The sequence below is a fragment of the Helianthus annuus genome, chromosome 8 (genome assembly GCF_002127325.2).
Source record: "Helianthus annuus cultivar XRQ/B chromosome 8, HanXRQr2.0-SUNRISE, whole genome shotgun sequence".
Classification (NCBI taxonomy): domain Eukaryota; kingdom Viridiplantae; phylum Streptophyta; class Magnoliopsida; order Asterales; family Asteraceae; genus Helianthus; species Helianthus annuus.
Genome location: NC_035440.2, coordinates 106,706,319 through 106,726,258, shown reverse-complemented (window position 1 = coordinate 106,726,258; position 19,940 = coordinate 106,706,319). Strand labels below are relative to the sequence as shown.

Here is a 19,940-nt window from a genome sequence, read left to right as displayed (position 1 = left end):
ATATATGTTTGCACATGTGTAACAATAAACTATCACACACATGTGTAATATAAAAGGAAAACATGTATCATACATATGATGTAATATCGAATATAAAAAAAAAACGGAAAAAAAAAACGAATCACTACGTATATGTAATACAAAAAACCATATTTAGTTATAGGAAAACATCATTTTGCACATGTGTAATAATAAAATATAATACACATGTGTAATATAAAACTAAATCGAAAACAGGTATAATACATATGATGTAATGTTGAATACAAAAACGAGACACTACGTATATGTAATAAAAAAAAACATATTTAGTTAAAAAAATTTTTGCAGATATGTAATAATAAGATATCATACACATGTGAAATATAAAAGGAAAACAGGTATCATACATATGATGTAATATTGAATACAAAACGAATCACTACATATATGTAATACAAAAAAAAAAAAAGAAGAGCAAAAAAAATATATTTAGTTTTAAAAACATCTTTTTTTGCACATGTGTAATATTAAACTATCATATACATGTGTATTAAAAAACTAAATCGAAACCAGAAAGTATATTTTGCATTTACGCAATATAAAGTCAAACATGACATAAACCAGAATTATCAACATAGGTACGAGGTCTAAAACACAGTTATTATTGCAAGTACGTACAATGAGTAAAACGTAAAAAACATAAAATGTATGTAAACGTAATTCATAATGACCAGCAGATTAACAACCAACGCCAACTTAACGACCAGAACCAGATACGGCTGCAGCCTCTTTAGCAGCAGCTGCTGCCGCCTCTTTAGCAGCTTGCACTTTCGCACAGTTACGTTTATCATGATCATACACATACTTGTTACATCGATGACATAAACGCGGGTTCTTTTTGTGGTTCTCTACAGCTTTCTCTCCCGGACCAATTAGCCGCTTGTTGGTGCCACACCCTTTATTCCTGATGCCTTGTGGTGGGTGAATAGTAACTTCAACGTTTTCGGGCTGCCCGATGATATCACTTATAACCGCACTCTTATTGTTACAATCTGGTTCAGATGGAAACTCCTCGTATATGATATCTCTGATCTCTCTTATTTGTGTAGATAGCGCAGACAGTTTGTCAGGTTTACGTCTCAAACGGATAGTACACTGACCAATCAAATCAAATATCTCGTTCTTTATTACAGACTCTGGGTCATTGTCAGCTGCATATCTATTTGAAATAGCATGAACCCTGTTTGGAAGCACATCCCTATCCCACCGGCTGGACTGATATTTATCAGGAATCTTATCAATCTGGTTGAATCTGAATACACAAAAAACATGCCTACACAAGTAGCCGTTACGAGTGAAACACATACACGTACAAGAAACCGTGTTATCGCGCACATCAAGTTCAACCTACACGTAAAAAATGTATATTTAAAAAATGTCAAATCAACAAACAGTTAAAAAAGTGTTTGGTTGGATTGAATACACATGTGCAACATATACTTACGGTTAGTATGCACATGTGTAATGCATTATGGTAATGTTAATACATATTACACATACATTGGCAGTTAATATTATAAATTAGTCAGAATAAATCAGAATTCATCATAAAAAAAACATAAGAAAAGAAAAGAATGTTGGTACCTTATATTCATTGACAATTTTGCAACTCTTGTTCGTATGTGCAATAGTATAGAACTTAATACCATCAAGTTCCTCGCATCTAATTATAAAACAGTGTGTCAATCCTTTGTAAATCTCCTTCTGCACTTCTAGGAATATTGTACGGGTGTATATATCAAAGGCATGCATCTCTATAGGAATCTTGTTAGGCATAAACGGCGTTGTCGTGTTACTGTCAAACTCTGCTTGGCGCTGCTTCTGACGCTGACCATCGATTGTTGTATCAAAACACATCATGAACTGCACCAAAGTATTGGTTCCACCGGAATGTACTTTAAACAGCGCGTTCGAGCTCTCGCATCTAGACGTTGTTTTCATCAAACAACACATAGGAACCTCTCGAAAATAGCAAGGGACCCATTGATCACGAATGGAAAACATTTCATTCAACCAGTTATTATCACTCAACTCTAAGCCGTTCATAAGTATCTGCCATCTTTCTTCAAATTCTGCAGGTGTGATAAACAGGTTCCATACCAATTTGTGTATCGATTTACGTAGATCAGCATTTGATGATGAGTCACCCGATATCTATAAATTATCAACAACAGTTTAGCACAATTAGATTATATAAAACACAAATTTATATTATAATATGAAGTATTGTGTAATGGTATACAAACAGTAACCAAAAAAAAAAGGCTGTACACATATGAATGTGATCATACCTTAGCAGGTATCTTTTTTAACAATATGCCACATGCACAACCGATGTATTGACTTGTCAAAGACAGTAGCAACAGCCTGTTTCATGGATGCGTCTTGATCGGTTAAGGTCAACAACGGTTGTTTTTTATGAGCTTTGAGGAACATTTTAAGAAACCATATGTAAGACTCGATAGTTTCGTCATATATAAGTCCTGCCCCAAATGTCACACATTTTTTATGATGGTCCACACCCGTAAAAGGCACGAAGATCATTTTATACCTGATAAAAAAACAGGAAACACGTCATAAATATACATATGATAATGCAGGTTGTATTACACATTGAAAAAAAACATTAGATACCGTATATACATTAAATCAGTGTTACATGTGTGTTATATAACATATTGAAAATAATAAAAAAAAAAACTTACAGGTTTGTATGATATGTTGCATCAAAACCTAGAACGTCACCAAACGCCTCGTAGTTACATTTCGACACATCATCAGCCCAAAACAATGACCTTAACTCATTTCCAACTACCGTAAACTCAAAGAAGAAGTTGGGCAAATTCGATTTACGAGCATTCATCGTATCGACAATCATTTGTGCGTCTCGTTCACCAATAAAAAGCCGTATATCCCTAGCAGCATTTTTGTAATCTGTTTTAGTACCACGAACATTCTGGTGGCCACCTTTCAGTGAACATTGTAGCCTATGTGCAACAGTTGCACCAATTTTATTTAGGCTTAGCTTGTGAATAAATTGTTGATCAAAGAAATCGAGCTTCCTTCTTTTTTTCGTGAATTCCATGTTGTCTGTATCGACAAGAGAATGGTTGTGCGCTTCGACGAATCCATATAGACAAAACTTTGATGTTATAGGATCCACACTTAATTTGATACGTGCCTTGCAATTTGTCACTTTGAACCTGCTTCGACGACAATTTGAAACAGCAATAACAGTACTCGAGTCAAAATCTTGCAGCTTTGGTTTACCAGCCCTGTTACACACAATATATTTATGTGTGACGATGCCTTGAACTCGTTTTGTAGCGCCTATTCGAGTAGAAAACCCAGATGCATCAGCATATGTGTCATACATATTGACAACATCGTCCCAAGTATCATAGTAACGACCTAAAACGGGTTTTAACTCAACAGGAACATCAGGTATCCAATAGCTCGTTCCGCCTGGAGTGATATATATTTTGCTAGATACACGACCTATAAGATAATATGAGAAGTATTACATGACATTATCATTATACACACTAATAACAAAAAAAAATCACATACATGTATATCAGGCGTGTACAAACAATATACAATAACATATTTAACATACACATGTGCATCATACACATAGTTAAATGATGTGGATGATATGTAACATGTACAATACATAAGAATGTATTACATACATGTAATGGTACTAAATGTATTCAAGTTCATGTGTAAAAATGTTGTTGCGTATGTGAAATTATACAGTGGTTGTAAACATGCATATGAACAACAGAATTAATCATATATAACACATAAACACAATATAACACACTTATGTAATATATTAATCATATATTATTATACCTCTGTGATCTACACCGGCAAATTGAACACCATCGGAATGCAGAATAACAGAATTAGACGATGAATGACCAGCAGAACTCGAAGAAGCAACATCATGCGATTTCGTTTGTGAAGTATCATCTTCATACATAGGTCTTTTTCCTCGATCAACAGATACACTTGAACTGTAATCTGAATTCATCGTGTTGTTGTTTGAATTTAACGCAGAGGAATGACCTAATCAACATAACAACAACAAAATCACGATTATCGATGTACATATTAACAAAAAAAAACAGCGAATAACATGAATAAATCATTAATAAATTATATCGATCAAGAATGATTATGAAATACCTTCAGTAGACATTGTAATCGATACAGAATTCAGATGAGTATAATGTCGTATATGTAGGAACAGGAAGTTGAATCCAATACGGAATTGATATGAAGAATCGTTGATTTGAATTAGATTATACACACCTAAAAACAAGTGATTTGGATTGCGTAATTTGGGCGTGATAAGAACGGGATATATCAGTTAGAACGTATGGACGATAATACCCCTGTACTTTTTGAGTTTTCAAGTTTTCACAGTAACTAGTGGTTTTCATTTGAACCTTCCCCTATATATATATATATATATATATATATATATATATAGGGGAGGGTTTAAATGAGAACGCTAAATATTTGTGAGAACCGTGAGAACAAATGAAAAAACCATGAGAACTTGGTCAAAAACAATTCAAATTCAAAAATTTTTTCTACACTTATCATTATTATTCGAATACAATGTTAGAAATTCAATTTACACGTTTAAATTTACGTGAATTCATAAATAAAGAAAATTTACACATGTGTAAATTTGTCATTTACACATGTGTAAATCTGCTATATTTACACATGTGTAAAAAATCTAAAAATAATGATTTTGAAATGAGAAATGAATTATTTGATGTTATAAATTCTTGTTTTGATGTTGTATCTTAATTACAATGAGGTTTGTATAAAAAAAATTGCTTTTGATTGGTTTTTTCATTCGTTCTCACGGTTCTCGCAATATTTAGCGTTCTCAAGATAACCCTCCCCTATATATATATATATATATATATATATATATATATATATATATATATATATATATATATATATATATATATATTGTGTGTGTGAGAGAGAGAGCTTCAATGGAGAATACCAAAAAGTAGGCAACCGGAGAACCATGCATTTAGCATTTTAAATGTATCATAAAAATTCAGTTAAACATGTTAAAAATTATTTTTTCGAAATATATCTTGGAGCTTTTGCATATAAATATGTATAAAAGCCATTTTAATAAAAAATCATTTATGAAAAAAACTTATACCTTTTTAAGTGTTTTTAAGCATCTTTTTATTTTTATTTTTTTTTAGTTTTTGTATTTTTTTTATTAAAAAGGCTTCTACAACTATTTATATAAAAAAGCTCCAAAAAGTTGTGAATAAAAAATCTAACATATTAAATTGAATTTTTATAATATATTTATCATGTTAAATACCTATTAATAATGATAATATTAAACAGTAATTTAACTAAACCTAATTTTGATTATTACATTAAGATTAAGATATATGACACTAGAAAATAATATGTACTAAGAACTTTTTTCTTCATACACGTTTTAATATATTAAAAAATAGTAACCCGAGCAAAAAAATATCAACAATTTGATCCGAACATAGAAGCTTAATAATATAAAGTATATTATTTACATGTAAACAATAATTACTTATAAAGTATCCAATAATATGTACAAGTACTTATAATTTTGTTAATTGTATAACTTGGGACACCAAATTACAAAGGGACTATCTAAATAAAGTATCAAATTATCTTTATTATAATATTTGATAGCTATGTTGATGTAATACACCTGTTTATTCAACCCGAGCAATACACGGGTTTTTTTAAGACATAACTTTTTTATTAAGTATATAACTTTATATTTACTCAAGTCATGTAATACATGGGATTCTAACATAGTATACACACATCGGGAAACAAATGTTAACACAAAAAGGGCAAGTGGTGTGGTGGGAGGTATGCTGGTTTTCGGAGTGTGAGACGTGGTTTGACCCCCGACCCCGACGGTTCGTAGGTTTTTTTTTTTTTTTTTTTTTTTTTTTTTAAACTAGAAATATTTCACTAACGCCCTAGAACTTTAATCCAATTTACATTTCACCTCTAAAACTTAAATAAAGTTACTATATACTCTCTAATCTTTAATTAAGTTATTTATTTTCTTTTTTCCTCGGTCAGTATTTTAGGTTCTTTTCGGACTTTCTTTTTTTTTCTTGGTTTTCCTAATGCATAAGTTGTCAGAACCGAACGTTACAGTTTTTAACATCGTCTTCATATCTACGTTTTGAACATGCATTGGGGCATGGTAAACCCCTCACTAGTTATATATACATACCCATGTTTTGAAAATTAATTACAAAAATGTGATAAAGGTAATCTATACTATGGAGAAAAGAGAAAATTTTCTATGGTTGCACCTGAGTAAGGAACTAAGGATAGACATAGGTAAATGCGGGGTTCACCATAACTAAAGAGCAATTTGTAGTTTTGGTGTTTTTTTTTTTATTTGTAGTTTTGGTGTTTTTATTTTTATTTTGACCACTTTGGTCGGTTTTGGTCCCTCAACATTTTTTTTGTCTTTTACTTAAAAGAAATTATTTTATTTTTCTTAAGTTTTAAAGTTGTCACTTTTACTTTAGCACAGGTTTACGATCCCGCGCCCGCAACGCGGGATTAAACAAATGGCATACGTGTGTTTTTTTATTTTTACCATAGAAAGAAAAGACATATGTTATCTTGGTTATTTTTAATGTTGAATATTTTTGTGTTGAATCATTATTATCATACTCCATAATTCTTGCTCTTTTGCTTCAAATCATCTAAAATGTTAGCTTTGCATTGTTTATGTACAAATATGATCATATTCATTTGTTCCATTAAGAATCCAACATGCACAATAAGATCATATTCATTTGTCCCATTAGGAATCCAACATGCACAATTGAGACAACATCAAGATAAAAATTTGAGATAACACCAACCTTATTCAAGTGAAACACCTAGGCTTGATTCTTGTCTTATTACAGTTGTAGATTGACATGAAACCTTAGCTTCCTCTAATTTGTCCAAGTCATATTACACCTAGGAATTTCCATAAAGACAACATCCTTTGACAAATCCAACAACTTCACACCAAAATCCAAGATTCCAAGAGGTTCCAAGGATCCCCCCATAAATTCTCGTTAATCCAAACTAACCTTACACCTTATCGAATTTGACCTCGAAAGACATATGGGATCTGGACTTTCATGCTTGAAACCAATATGTTTGCTTTGTAACAATATGAAGAAAGAACCCGGGAGAAGACAACAACGCCCGTTGCATAAAGATGATAAAAAAGAACACTCTTTGAAGAACAAGAAGCTGACTTTACAAGATTATATTTTAAGTTCACCAAGATCATCTTCGTTTCCCGTTACTTCTAACAAACGGGTTCATCCTAACCCTCTCTTTGTCAATGATGGCGCTTCTAAGGAAAGGCGTTTATCAGGGAGTCGTTTGGATGCACAGATAGGAAGCAGTGATGGTGATGAATTGAAGAGAAAAATGGATGATAATTCATTGTCAAAAGGAGAGAGGACAAAGAAGAAGGTGAGTTTTAGAATGCCTGAAATTGCTGATGTTTTCATATTGGCTGATTCTCCTATAACTGCTCATGAGTCTGCTGACCTACAAGTTGACCATGATCATCATTGAAGTCTTGCACTGTTTACTCAAGTTTTTAAAGAACAAAAATAATAAAAAAGGGGGCTGTAAATTGTTTTTTACATGTTCTTGATACAGAAGAAAAACCTACTTGTTTGTGTTAAAATGATTTGTGTTTGAAATTTGAATTTATATACATTTGTCTTTTCATATTCTTTAAATATATTTATATTTTCTATATGTTTTAAATTAGTATGACATTGTATTATAAAATTTGTATTTATATACATTGTATTATATGTTCTTTGAGAAAAGGATCAAATACAAAGAAAAAATAAATAAGAACGGTAAGAAGAATTTTGGTCCACTGAAATAAGGTCTGGAGGGTTGAGATTAATTTTATAGAAAAGAAGATATTGAAAGGGTATAAACAGAATCATATATTTATATACTTTATCTTTCCACATGCAAGACACATGTCAATTTCCCCTATCAATTTAAAACGTCCACAACTTTTTCATATGACATTTTTAAAAAAAAGTTCACCCTAATAATAAGCATTTTTTATGTTTAATATGAGTATGATATTGCTATATAAAAATAAAATAAAATTTTCACTTTTACTGGTTTTTTTTTTTTTTTTTTTTTGCATTGTGTTAAAGGTTCAGATTATTGTGTCTTTTAGCTGGGTTTTGTTCATTACATTTTTACTAGGACTTCTATACATTGCGTTATTATCAAAACTTATAAAACAATGTTAAATTGGGTTCAGGCCACTGCATTTTTATCAAAACTTATAACACAATTTATGACACAATAAAGATGGTGTTATATTTGGGTACTCTATATATTGTGTTATAGGTTCTGGTCATTGTGTTTATTCTGCTATCCATTGTGTTTTAATATGTTGTTCATTGTGTTTTAGTGTGTTGTCCATTGTGTCTTTTATTTGTTCTCACTAATTGTGTCTTTTATCTGTCGTCATCAATTGTGTCTTTTATCTGTCGTCATCAGTTGTGTCTTTAGTCTACTTTCCAGTGTGTTTTTAGTTTGATACTCATTGTGTTTTACGTTATGTCCATTGTGTCTTTTATCTGTTGTCATCGATTGTGTTTTGGTCTACTTTCCATTGTGTTTTTAGTTTAATAGTCATTGTGTTTTACTTTATGTCCATTGTGTCTTTTATCTGTTGTAATCGATTGTGTTTTTAGTGTACTTTCCATTGTGTTTTTAGTTTGATACTCATTGTGTTTTATGTTATGTCCATTGTGTAATACGCAACTGGGTTTTCTCATTGTATTTTACGTTATGTCTATTGTGTAATACGCAACTGGGTTTACTCATTGTGTTTTACGTTATTCCATTGTGTAATATGCAACTAGGTTTTCGAATTTTTTTCTAAATATAACAATATGGTACTCATATTAAAGATAAAAAGTTATGGACGTTTAAAAAATGGAGGGTGGGATAGCATGTGACTTGCATGTGCATAATCTTTTTATTCGAGTAAACTACACAAAATTTTCCTTTATTTATATACTAAATTGCACTATTTGTCCTTTATTTTTAAAAATCACGCAAAATGTCCTTTGTTTTGTAAATTTTGTCCTTTAAGCTAACTGATGTTAACTTTCACTTAACTTTAAAGTAAAAATACCATTTTGCCCAAAAGACATAATCTGAAGTTTATTTATAAAAACATAACTTGTAATTTATTTAAGTTTTTTTATTTCATTTTTTTTATTTCTTTTTTTATTTTATTAAATTTATCACTATTGTTTTATTGATTACTTTAAAAAATGTAACTCATTAGTTAACATTTTCTATAAAAGTATATGTTTTTATAATTTATTTATTTTCATTTTTATTAAATTATTTACTTTTTTATTTTACAAATAATATAAATTTTTATACTATGTTTTACATAAACCATTAGTGTTATCGAGTTATTACTTTTTTATCATTTTCACAACAATTATATGTTATACGAACGAAATTTAAACTAAACTATGAAGAAAAATAAGCATGCTGGTCGCTCGTTACGACAGGTCGATTTAAACTATAATTATCTATAAAATTTTGAAATTTTGTAACAACATTTTTAAAGCAACTAGTTATTTTAGACGTGTTATAAAATGTGTGACGTGCACTCATCTCAAAATACAACATTGCGACAAGTTTTTTAATCTATGTTTTAACCAACCCATAATAACGCGCAACCGGCATGTTTATTTTTTCCATATTTTGTTGTAAATTTCGTTTAAATAACATATAATAATTGTAAAAGTGATAAAATAAATAACTCGATCACACCAACGGTTTATGTAAAAGCGTAATATAAAAAATTACATTATTTGTAAAATAAAAATAACTAGGACTGCGACCCGCCGCAATACGGCGGGGATTCTTTAGTTATAACTAAGTCGATCTAGGACCTGCACGTTATGTTAAACCTGTCAAACGGGGAAAAAATAGAGGATGTAAAACGTTCACCCACACACGCATGTTGCATCGTGTTAACTCGCAAAATTTAGAACGAAACGTAAAAACGTTAAGCCAAAGACACACGTTGCGATGTGTTAAGTCACAAAATTTAGAACCAAGCATAAAGCGAAAAATGCGGAAAATGAAAATTATAAAGGACCAAAGTTGAAAGTAAAAAAAGTTTTGAGGATAGATTGCAAAAGATAAAAAGTTTTGGGTTAAAAGTAAAAAAAACAAATAGTTTTGGGTTAAAAGTAATTTATGAAATACTTTTGGGTGAAAAGTAAAAAAAAAACATTTTTTTTTTGGAGAACCCCCAAAGCCAATGTTACGACAACCATATGCATAACCATTTTTTCTTTGAAAAACCCCCAAAGCACACCTCGCGTTGCAACGGGGCGTAAAACGGTGTCAAATAGTACTAATGTCACACAACCGTCATCGACCACCAACACTGACTCGACCTAGGATATGCGTGTTGCGACGAACCTGTCAAACATGGAAAAATAGAGGCAAAAACGTTGAACCACACATGCACGTTGCGTCGTATTAACTCGAAAAATTTAGAACTATACGTAAAACGAAAATTTGCGAAAGATGAAAAGTATAAGTGACAAAAGTTGTGAAGTTAAATTGCAAATAATGAAAAGTTTTGGGTTAAAGTTAAAAAAACAAATTATATAGGGTTAAAATTGCAAAAGGTAAAAACTTTTGGATTAAAAGTAAAAAATCAAGTTTTTTTTTTGAAAAATGTGTAAAGCATAATGTACAACTTGTTATGCACAAAAAACTTGCTAGTTTATAATATATAATAATTTAATTAAACAATGAAAATAAATAAATTATAAAAACATATATATTTTATAAAAAATTGTTATATGATGATTTAAGAAAATTTTAAAGCAACTAATAAAACAATAGTGATAAATTCAATTAAATAAAAAGAAAAAATAAAGAAAATAAAATAAATAAAAGAACTGAAGTAAATTATAGGTTATGACTTTTATAAATAAACTTTAGATTGTATCCTTTGGTCATATTGGTAATTTTACCCTTTAAAGTTAATTGAAAATTAACATTAGTTAGCTTAAAGCACAAAAAGTATGAAAAATTTACAAAATAAAGGACATTTTGAGCGATTTTTAAAGACAAAGAACAAAAACTGCAATTTAGTATATAAATAAAGGACAATTTGTGTAATTTACTTTTTTTTGTTCTCTTTCACAAAATTACCTTTCCACTTGATTTCTTTTGGGACATTTGTCACTCTATAATGACTTCTTACACTTCTTATTTTTACACTCCTTTGTAGAATAACTCAACCATGTATTATACGCGCTAATAGCCTAAGACTATAGGGTTTTAGGGTGAAGGGGTGCACCCCTTGTGAGATGGGGGGGGGGGATTTCCACAATGTGCCATGTCAATTCCCCTCTCAAACATCACTCTTGCCCAAAAAACATAAGGGGTGGTTTCACCCAAGTCATTTTTTTAAATGCATGATTGGTTGAAAGAGAGTGGGCCCACCACTACCCCCTCTCCCTCCTCTTCCCCGCATGTGGCAACAACTCACCGCACATATCCTTCACCGCGCGGCAAAACCTTGTTGGCGGTGCACCCCTCATGCGGCAAAACCCCTCCCCGCTTCCACCCCCTTCACCCTTAAGGGAAGGATCCACTAAAAAGTGGGTTTTGCCTAAGTAGCCTAACAAGTAGGAAGGAATGTCATTTTGTTACCAAAATATTTTGGTTCTTATAAGTAAGAGTGTGGAGATGACATGTGGCATCCCTTTTGTTTTCAAAAAAAGACAACAAAAAAAATCCAGTACAAAAAAAAAAAAAAAAAAAAAACTAGCACAAAAATCCAGTACAAAAAATATAGTAAAAAAATATAGCACAAAAAAATCAAGCAAAAAAAAACAATTTAATACAAAAAATTCAGAATAAACAAAATTAAGATAAAAAAATTCAGCACAAAAAATTTAGCACAAAAGTTAAGTAAAAAATCCAGCAAAAAAAAATGTTATCCAGCATAGATAAATACAACACATTTTTTTGCGTATTTTTAGTTGTCATATTTTATATAGCAACAGTGTACTCAAATTTTAGATAAAAAATGCTCGATTTTATGATGAAATTTTTATGAAAAAATAATGTTGCATAAAAAAGTTATAAATGTTTAAAAATGGGAATGAAATATGCATGTTTCTTGCATGTGGAGAGAGAAAGACAATAAATAACAATTTACAAATATACCCTCGCACCCTTCTTTTTTCCTACATTTTCATCTTAACCATTGATTTGAAAAAAAAAAATGAAAGGTCAAGATTCATTCTCTTCCTACTTAGGCAAAATAAACTTTTTATTTGATTTTATCCCAGTATTTTAATACATGATAGAGAACCAAGTTAAATGAAATAATTAGTGTTTAAAGGTTATAAAATACGCCATGGAATCCCTAGTTATCCCTCTGTTATACCTCATAACATGTCTTTTCTTTTCTTTTTTATAGTAATATACTAGATTGTTACCATCGGTCGCGCGTCGCGGCGACCATGCCATAGTTGTTTATAGCTGGCAGTACGTTATGTGATGCATTAACCATATAAAAACGCATTTTTTTTATTTATCTTATATCTAAAGTTTTGCGGTTACAAAAGAAATGGAGTCAAACTAGAGTTGGTTTGTTTAGTGACGGTTTCTCCTAACCACTACACCACCCTTACCTTTGCATCAAGACTTAGCGACATTGAAACCTACAATAACTCGAATTTATATTGTCGAATGAAAACTTATTATATTTGACTCGACTCATTTCTGAACACATATTACGTCAAAATGTAGACCAACTAAAGACGTACGAAAAAAAAAGAATGAAAACTTTTTATATTTTACCAGACTTGATTTAGAAAAAATAATGTCGAAACGTGAATTTATGTAGTTTGCATTCAAACATAAATTTATATCAACACGTACATTAAAATGTCAAAACGTAGACCAATTTAAACATACAAAAAAATAAGCATGAGAACGCATTATATCTGATCCGACTCATTCTCGAAAAAATTTATGTAGAAACATGAATTTATACCAACTTACCTAAAAATAACCATGTGAGAAAATAACTTTTAGACTTTAACCTAAAAATTGAATATACGGGAGGTAAAATTGAAAAGTTAGAACCAAAATAGGTAAAAATGATAATTTATAAAGTTTTTAGAAATTTTTATAAAGTTTAAGGGCTATATTTGTCAATTTAGAAAGTTGAATGTAAATTTGTTTGTCTTTTGTGCACCGACCATTAAATTTAAGATATAGAGTAATGTGTTGTGGTATAACTATTTCCTATAAGACTACTCGTAGTAGGGGGTTTTTGGACGTTTTTTCCCTAAAAAAAGCCCCACAACGTTGTGTAACCGCCCCCATGGGTGTTATTTTCAAAACTAGCAAAAAGTGTTGTTATCTCAACACTACGTGACAGAGGGGTAATAACTAATTTGTCCAATAACTAAGGTGCTGTTTGTTTTTGAAGAGGTAAAAGGTCTACAGTCTGCGGATCACATCTGCAAACATCTGCAGGAGAAGAGGTGGACCAAAGGTCTGCAGTCTGCAAGGAGAAGACTGTTTGCTTTTTTTTCTTCTACAAAAACCCTTGTTCTCTTCTCACAACACACACAACACAACACAACACAACACAACACAACACAACACAACACAACACAACACAACACAACACAACACAACACAACACAACACAACACAACACAACACAACACAACACAACACCTCTCTCTCTGCCTTCATCTACCACCACCACCACAACCATCCGCCACCACCTCCTCCACCGTCCACCTGCCACCACCACAACCAACAACCACCGTCAACACCTGTCGCGAAGCCAAGCACCACTGCAAACCCTAGCCCCCACTCCAAGAACCCACCTCTGCTCTCTCTCAAAATCAGGCCACCGGAGACGTTGGAGAGAGAGATCGACAGAGAGAGGAAGACGTTGGAGAGAGAGAGCAACAGAGAGAGGGAGACGTCAGAGAGAGAGACACATGAGAGAGAGAGAGAGACGCAGGAGAGAGAAACAGAGCCGACCACCACTCCTTGGTGGCGACACCCGACGATTGCGGCGGCGGAGGTGGAGGGAGATGGTTCGGGTCAGTTCAGAGTGGGGGTGGAGGTGGAGGAGATGGGTGTCGGAGGAGGTGGTGTGTCAGAGGAGATGGGTGTCGGAGGTGGAGGTGGTGGCGGAGTGGAGGTGGGCGGCGGAAGAGATGGTGTCGGAGGTGGAGGTGGAGGTGGTGGCAGAGGAGGTGGTGTCGGCTGGAGGGAGAAGAGGAGAAGAGGGAGAAGAGGTTTGAAGACTTGGGTTGATGTCTGTGTGGGGAAGAGGTGGGGAAGATGTTTTTAGTGAGAAGCTCTTCAAGAAAACAAACAAGCTGCAGGACCCAAAGGTCCGTGCACGTCTGCGCGACGCGGACATAAGTGCTCAATAGAGCTTTTGCCCAAAAAACAAACACCACTTAAGTGATATGGGAAGCTACATTTTAATCATTTTTCAATTATTTATTTAAATATATATATATATATATATATATATATATATATATAATGAAACAGGATTAGGAGAGAACGTCTCAAAGTGTGAGAACGGTGAGAACGATTCTCAGCCACAAGATCTTAGTGGTTTGTGGCTGAGATTGATGCGGTGACATTTTTGTAAATAATATGGGTCTTGGAACTAACAGGAGGGGTAAAATAGGAAGATCCAAACAAAGGTGCACATGCTAATCACATGCCATTTTCCCCCATCATATTTAAACGACAATAACTTTTTTATACATAATTATTTTTCGAAAAAAATTACACCATAAAACTCAGCGTTTTTTATCTTCCCAACGAGTATACTATTGATATACTTTTCGAAAAAAATTAACTGGGTTTTATAGCGTTTTTCTGAACTGTGTTTTTATGGCGTTTTAACTAGGTATTTTCATGGCATTTTTCTGAACTGAGTGTTTTATGGCATTTTCAACTGAGTTTTTTCATGTCGTTTTTCTGAACGGAGTGTTTTATGGCGTTTTTACAGTACAAATTATGATTTTTCTGAGCTCAAAAAATATTAATTTAGGCGGTTAGACACATAAACCGCACAAAACACACATTTTTTGATATGGCTCAAAAAATGGTTTTTTTGAGCTGTTATAAATTATAGCTCAAAAAAATAGCTTTTGAGTATTTTATGGCGTTCAAAAAACTGGTTTTTTTGAGCTTTGTAAATTATACCTCAAAAAAATAGCTTTTGAGTGTTTTATGGCGTTCTAAAAATGGTTTTTTTTTTTTTTTGAGGTGTTGTAAATTATAGCTCAAAAAATAGCTTTTGAGTGTTTTATGGCATTTTAACTAGGTATTTTCTTGGCGTTTTTTTGAATTGGGTGTTTTTATGGCATTTTATTTGAACACCCAGTTCATGTGAGTGAGTTTTTTTGACAATATTACCCCTTAGTGTAATTTAACATCAATGCCACATGTCAACACCAAAATCGTTCTTACCGTTCTCACACTTTTCACCGTTCTCTCTAAATCCTGACCCTATATATAATTAAATATCAACTTTATAAATAAAACTACATTATATTAAAATTAAATTAAGTTAAAAACTACACTGAAATTAAAATATACTAAAATAAAAAAATAACAAAACAAACTGTAAAATTAAAAAAAAACTACAAATGAATTTAAATAAAGACTAATCGAAACTCGTTTTGCGTAAGCGTTCACAAATTTAATTTGTTGTTTCCTTTGCACGAAAAATTCTTGACCGTCCTCCGATATATGCGAGTAGTCTTTTTGAAGGAAAGCAAGGTCGGAATCGATGCGTTCATCTTGTCTAAACCTGATTAGCTAGTCAATTTTAGAGTCCAAACTATCAACAACCGCTATTACCTTGGGAATGGATTTAGATGTAGCACTTCTCGAGGATGACGGTCAGGATTTATTGTGTATCGCTTTGCTTTTGTCTCTCCCCGTTGGACGGACTAGTGGCTCTGGTTCGGTTTCGTCCTCCAAATCTAAGTTGTTGATATTTATAAGCGAGGGGCATTTGATGTGGCTTGGGAGGAATTTGGCTCGTTTGATGATGTACTTTTTGACCATTTAGAACGTGTCGGTGCTATCGTCATTACCAGATGCCACTTTTAGGATTTTCTTAGAAATTCTCGTTACCAAATGCCACTTTGAGGATTTTCTTAGAAATTCTCAAATCTTTTTCATCCCAAAGGGAGCATTATATTGACCTCTATTTGTATATTAGCCTCCACCATGATGTCCACATCATTTATTCCACTTCCTCGATTATGACTACTAACAAACTTAATGTAGATCCCATTAAAGTGATTGGTTCTTTGTTTTATCGAGGTCCATTTTCCCGATATTTTGTCTTGGTTCTGGTACTCTTCTTGTTGCATAACTTGGTGAAACCTCGCACAAACCTTCTTCCAAAAATCTTTAGCCTTTTGACCATCCGTTGTCTAAAAAAATATATATACAAACTCAACATTCCATAAAAAATATATAATCAACATTCACAATAAAATATTTAAGTCTATAAAAAGTAAATAATGTACATATGTAATAATAAATATAAGAGTATCTAAAACATAAATACTTAACATGCATAAAAATAAAAAGTAAATATTACCGAAGAATTGGGTCCTCGAAAACGTGGAGTCACGCTTATGTTAAAGCATATTCTTCATCACTCGATTATTTCTTATGCATTTTGTCAACCACCTCGTCTTCGGGTTGTTTTTTTCTTGCGACTATGTTTTTTTCTTTTGTGATGATTCCGGTTCACATTCAGTGGCGGTTGTGTATCAAACATAAATTGCGTCTCCGAACCGAATTAAGACAAAAATCAAATTCCAAGTTGGGTAAGTTTTGGCTTTCTTTTGTATGACGATACACATAGCCTTTGGTCGAAGTGCTTAGGATTGAAGAGGTTATACGGGTTGTTTACATCATTAATCGGGTGTGAGTTCGGTTGTGTGTTGGTGTAAAACGGGTTATTAACATTGGGTCAAATGTCTGCAAAAAACGGGTCTCTTGGATCCCACGGATTCATCTTTTTTTTAATAAAAAAGATTGTCGAATGTGTGAATGGTGTATGTGTATATGGTGTGAAATAAAAAAGTGTGTATGGTATTTATAGTAAATAAAAAAAATTAAATTATACCCCAACCCAACGGTCCACTATTCCACCGTTCATGTTTCCTCGATCTACGCAAGCCCCAATGGTCCAATCGTGCCTTAGAGCCTGTTATTGGGCTGGCGTCGGTGCCCTTGGCGCCCCCAATAATAACGCGGGTAGTGTTTAACGCCAATGGCCCTCCTGGATGGCCCCGTTATTAACGGTGAGTCTAATAAGCAAGCTTTTGTAACTATATTGTCGTAAAGAGTTAAGGACATATGAGACACTGAACTAATCAATTAACTAAGGTAGCGTTTGGTATGCAGGAATGAGAGGTGGAATGGAATGGACCACTAAGAGGGAATGAAGAAAAGAGTGTTTGGTTGGTCGATGGAATGGAATCGCCCATTCCAAAATGCATTCCATTCCTTCAAAATCATTTCATCCCTTCCCCTGTTTTTTTTTTCCATTCCATTCCCTCTTCACCCTTCATTAACAACACCACAACCTACTACCGTTGCCACCACCCACCACCACTGTCAACCACCGCCGTCACCCACCTTCGCCGCCAGCCGCCACTGTCGTCACCCACCACCGTCGTTGTCTCCACCCACCTCCATCCCCGCCACCGCCGTTGTCTCCACCCACCTCCATCCCCGCCACCGCCGTCGCCGCCATCCACCATCGTTGTTGCCACCTCCGATCACTGCCACCACCCACCTTCGATCATCGCCGCCACCATTGCCGCTGCCACCTCCGATCATCGCCGCTGTCGCCACCCACCTCCGCCATCGCTATCAACCACCACCACCCACCACTACCACCTGTCACCACCGTCGCCACCGCGACCACCTTTGACCACTGCCGCCACCCACCTTTGCCGTCACCCACCACCACCACCGCTGTCACCACCCGTCGCCGTCTCCAATCGCCGATGTCTCCACCCACCACCACCGTCGCCGCCGCTACAACTGCCACCTATCACCACCCACCATCGCCGCCCATCATTGACCACCGTCATCCAATTTTATTCCTTCGTCTTTTCTCGCATACCAAACAACAAAAAGTAATGGTTCATTCCATTCTCATATGGTAACCAAACAAGACATGGTAATGATCAATTCCATTACCTCATCCATTCTATTACCTTGTCTATTCCATTCCCCCGTCCATTTCATTACCCCATACCAAATAGACCCTAACACTGTTTGATTATATTGTATGGAAATGTTCACAAGAAACAACACATGGTGAGTTCACTAGCTCACACAAGGTATATTACTACATAGATGGTTTGTAGAATACATTTGTAAAGATTATCATACCTTATTTTTTAATTCTCTATATTTCTCATTTAGTATATTACTAGGTTTTTTACCCGTCGCGCGTTGCGGCGGCGCTGACTCGTTTTCGAAGTAAATTTACGGTGAAGCGTAGAGCAATCCAAATTCATACCGTTGAATGAAAAATGTATTATATCTGACTCGACTTGTTTCCAAACAAAATTTACAACAAAACAAAGTGCAACTCAAAACGTACATAAAAACAAAACTTTATATTGTTGACTCGTCTTGTTTCCAAACAAAAATTACACTAAAGTGTATTCAACAAAAACCTTTTCAAGTACTTCAGATTATGAAATAGTTTTGAATAAGTTTATGTTTCGAGTACATAAACTTAGATTATGAAATGCATGTATTTAAAGGTAAAAACATATGGTTGGTTAAATTTAGTTGTTTATGTTTTCTTAGTGTGACGTGGCAGAAATAAATAGATGTATGTTTTTAAAGGAAAAGTATATAGTTCGTTAAATTTAGTTGTTTATGTTTTCTTTGTTGGTATCGTTTTGCTTTACTATGTTACCAGTACTTGATATAGTTTATGGTGTCAAATTTGAATTTTAACTTCAATTATAATAGAATTTATATGAGAATACCGGTACGGTTACATATTCATCTTTTTTTAGAGCTAACGGAGTTACTGAGAGTTAAATGAGCTAAAATTATATATTTTAGTTTATTAAGAGTGAAATTGGAATTTAGAAAATAAACAAACAAACATTGTTCATAGTCTATGCTTTTTAACAACAACAATAATAATAATATTGTAATTGAAGTTCATATTTAAATATTCTTAAAAATGATAAAGATGGATGTATCTATCCACTATAATAAAAGAAACCAAATTTTAGACACATGTCATTCATATAAGGTATCCTCAAATTTATAGTTATCTTATATTAACTAAATAAATAAATAATAAATTAATATTAAATCTTATCATACTTTAATAATATATTATCCTCAAATCTAAATTGTTATTTTAATATATTTTTAGAGTTAATTACAAAGTTAGTCCCTGTGGTTTGCACAAATTAACATACTTAGATATTAATAGTTTAAAATCACATTTTAGGGTATTAACTTTTCATTTTATAACGTTTGGAGGTATTAACGTTATTTGTAGGTTTAAAATCACATTCTATTTTCTGCAAACCACAAGGACTAACTATGTTAATACCCAAGAAGTTAATACCTCCAAACGTTACAAAATGAAAAGTTAATACCCTAGAAGGTGATTTTAAACTATTAGTACATAAGTATGTTATTTT

General features: G+C 33.0%; 1 protein-coding gene across 1 annotated transcript; it reads right to left on the bottom strand.

The window, feature by feature from the left end:
• Positions 1-738: 738 nt before the first annotated feature.
• On the bottom strand, positions 739-4,252 carry LOC110870482 (protein FAR1-RELATED SEQUENCE 5-like). The gene is made up of 6 exons (XM_022119660.1): positions 4,240-4,252; positions 3,904-4,119; positions 2,748-3,540; positions 2,398-2,593; positions 1,627-2,196; positions 739-1,389 (listed from the first exon to the last, which is right to left on the bottom strand). The coding sequence occupies exons 1-6, from the start codon at positions 4,250-4,252 to the stop codon at positions 739-741; spliced, it is 2,439 nt and encodes an 812-aa protein (XP_021975352.1).
• Positions 4,253-19,940: the final 15,688 nt, after the last annotated feature.

Coding starts and splice junctions, on each gene's coding strand:
- LOC110870482 (XM_022119660.1), bottom strand. Junction 2,594..2,747: donor GCAACATATCATACAAACCT/GTAAGTTTTTTT, acceptor TTTTTTTATCAG/GTATAAAATGATCTTCGTGC. Junction 1,390..1,626: donor AAATTGTCAATGAATATAAG/GTACCAACATTC, acceptor TTTTACGTGTAG/GTTGAACTTGATGTGCGCGA.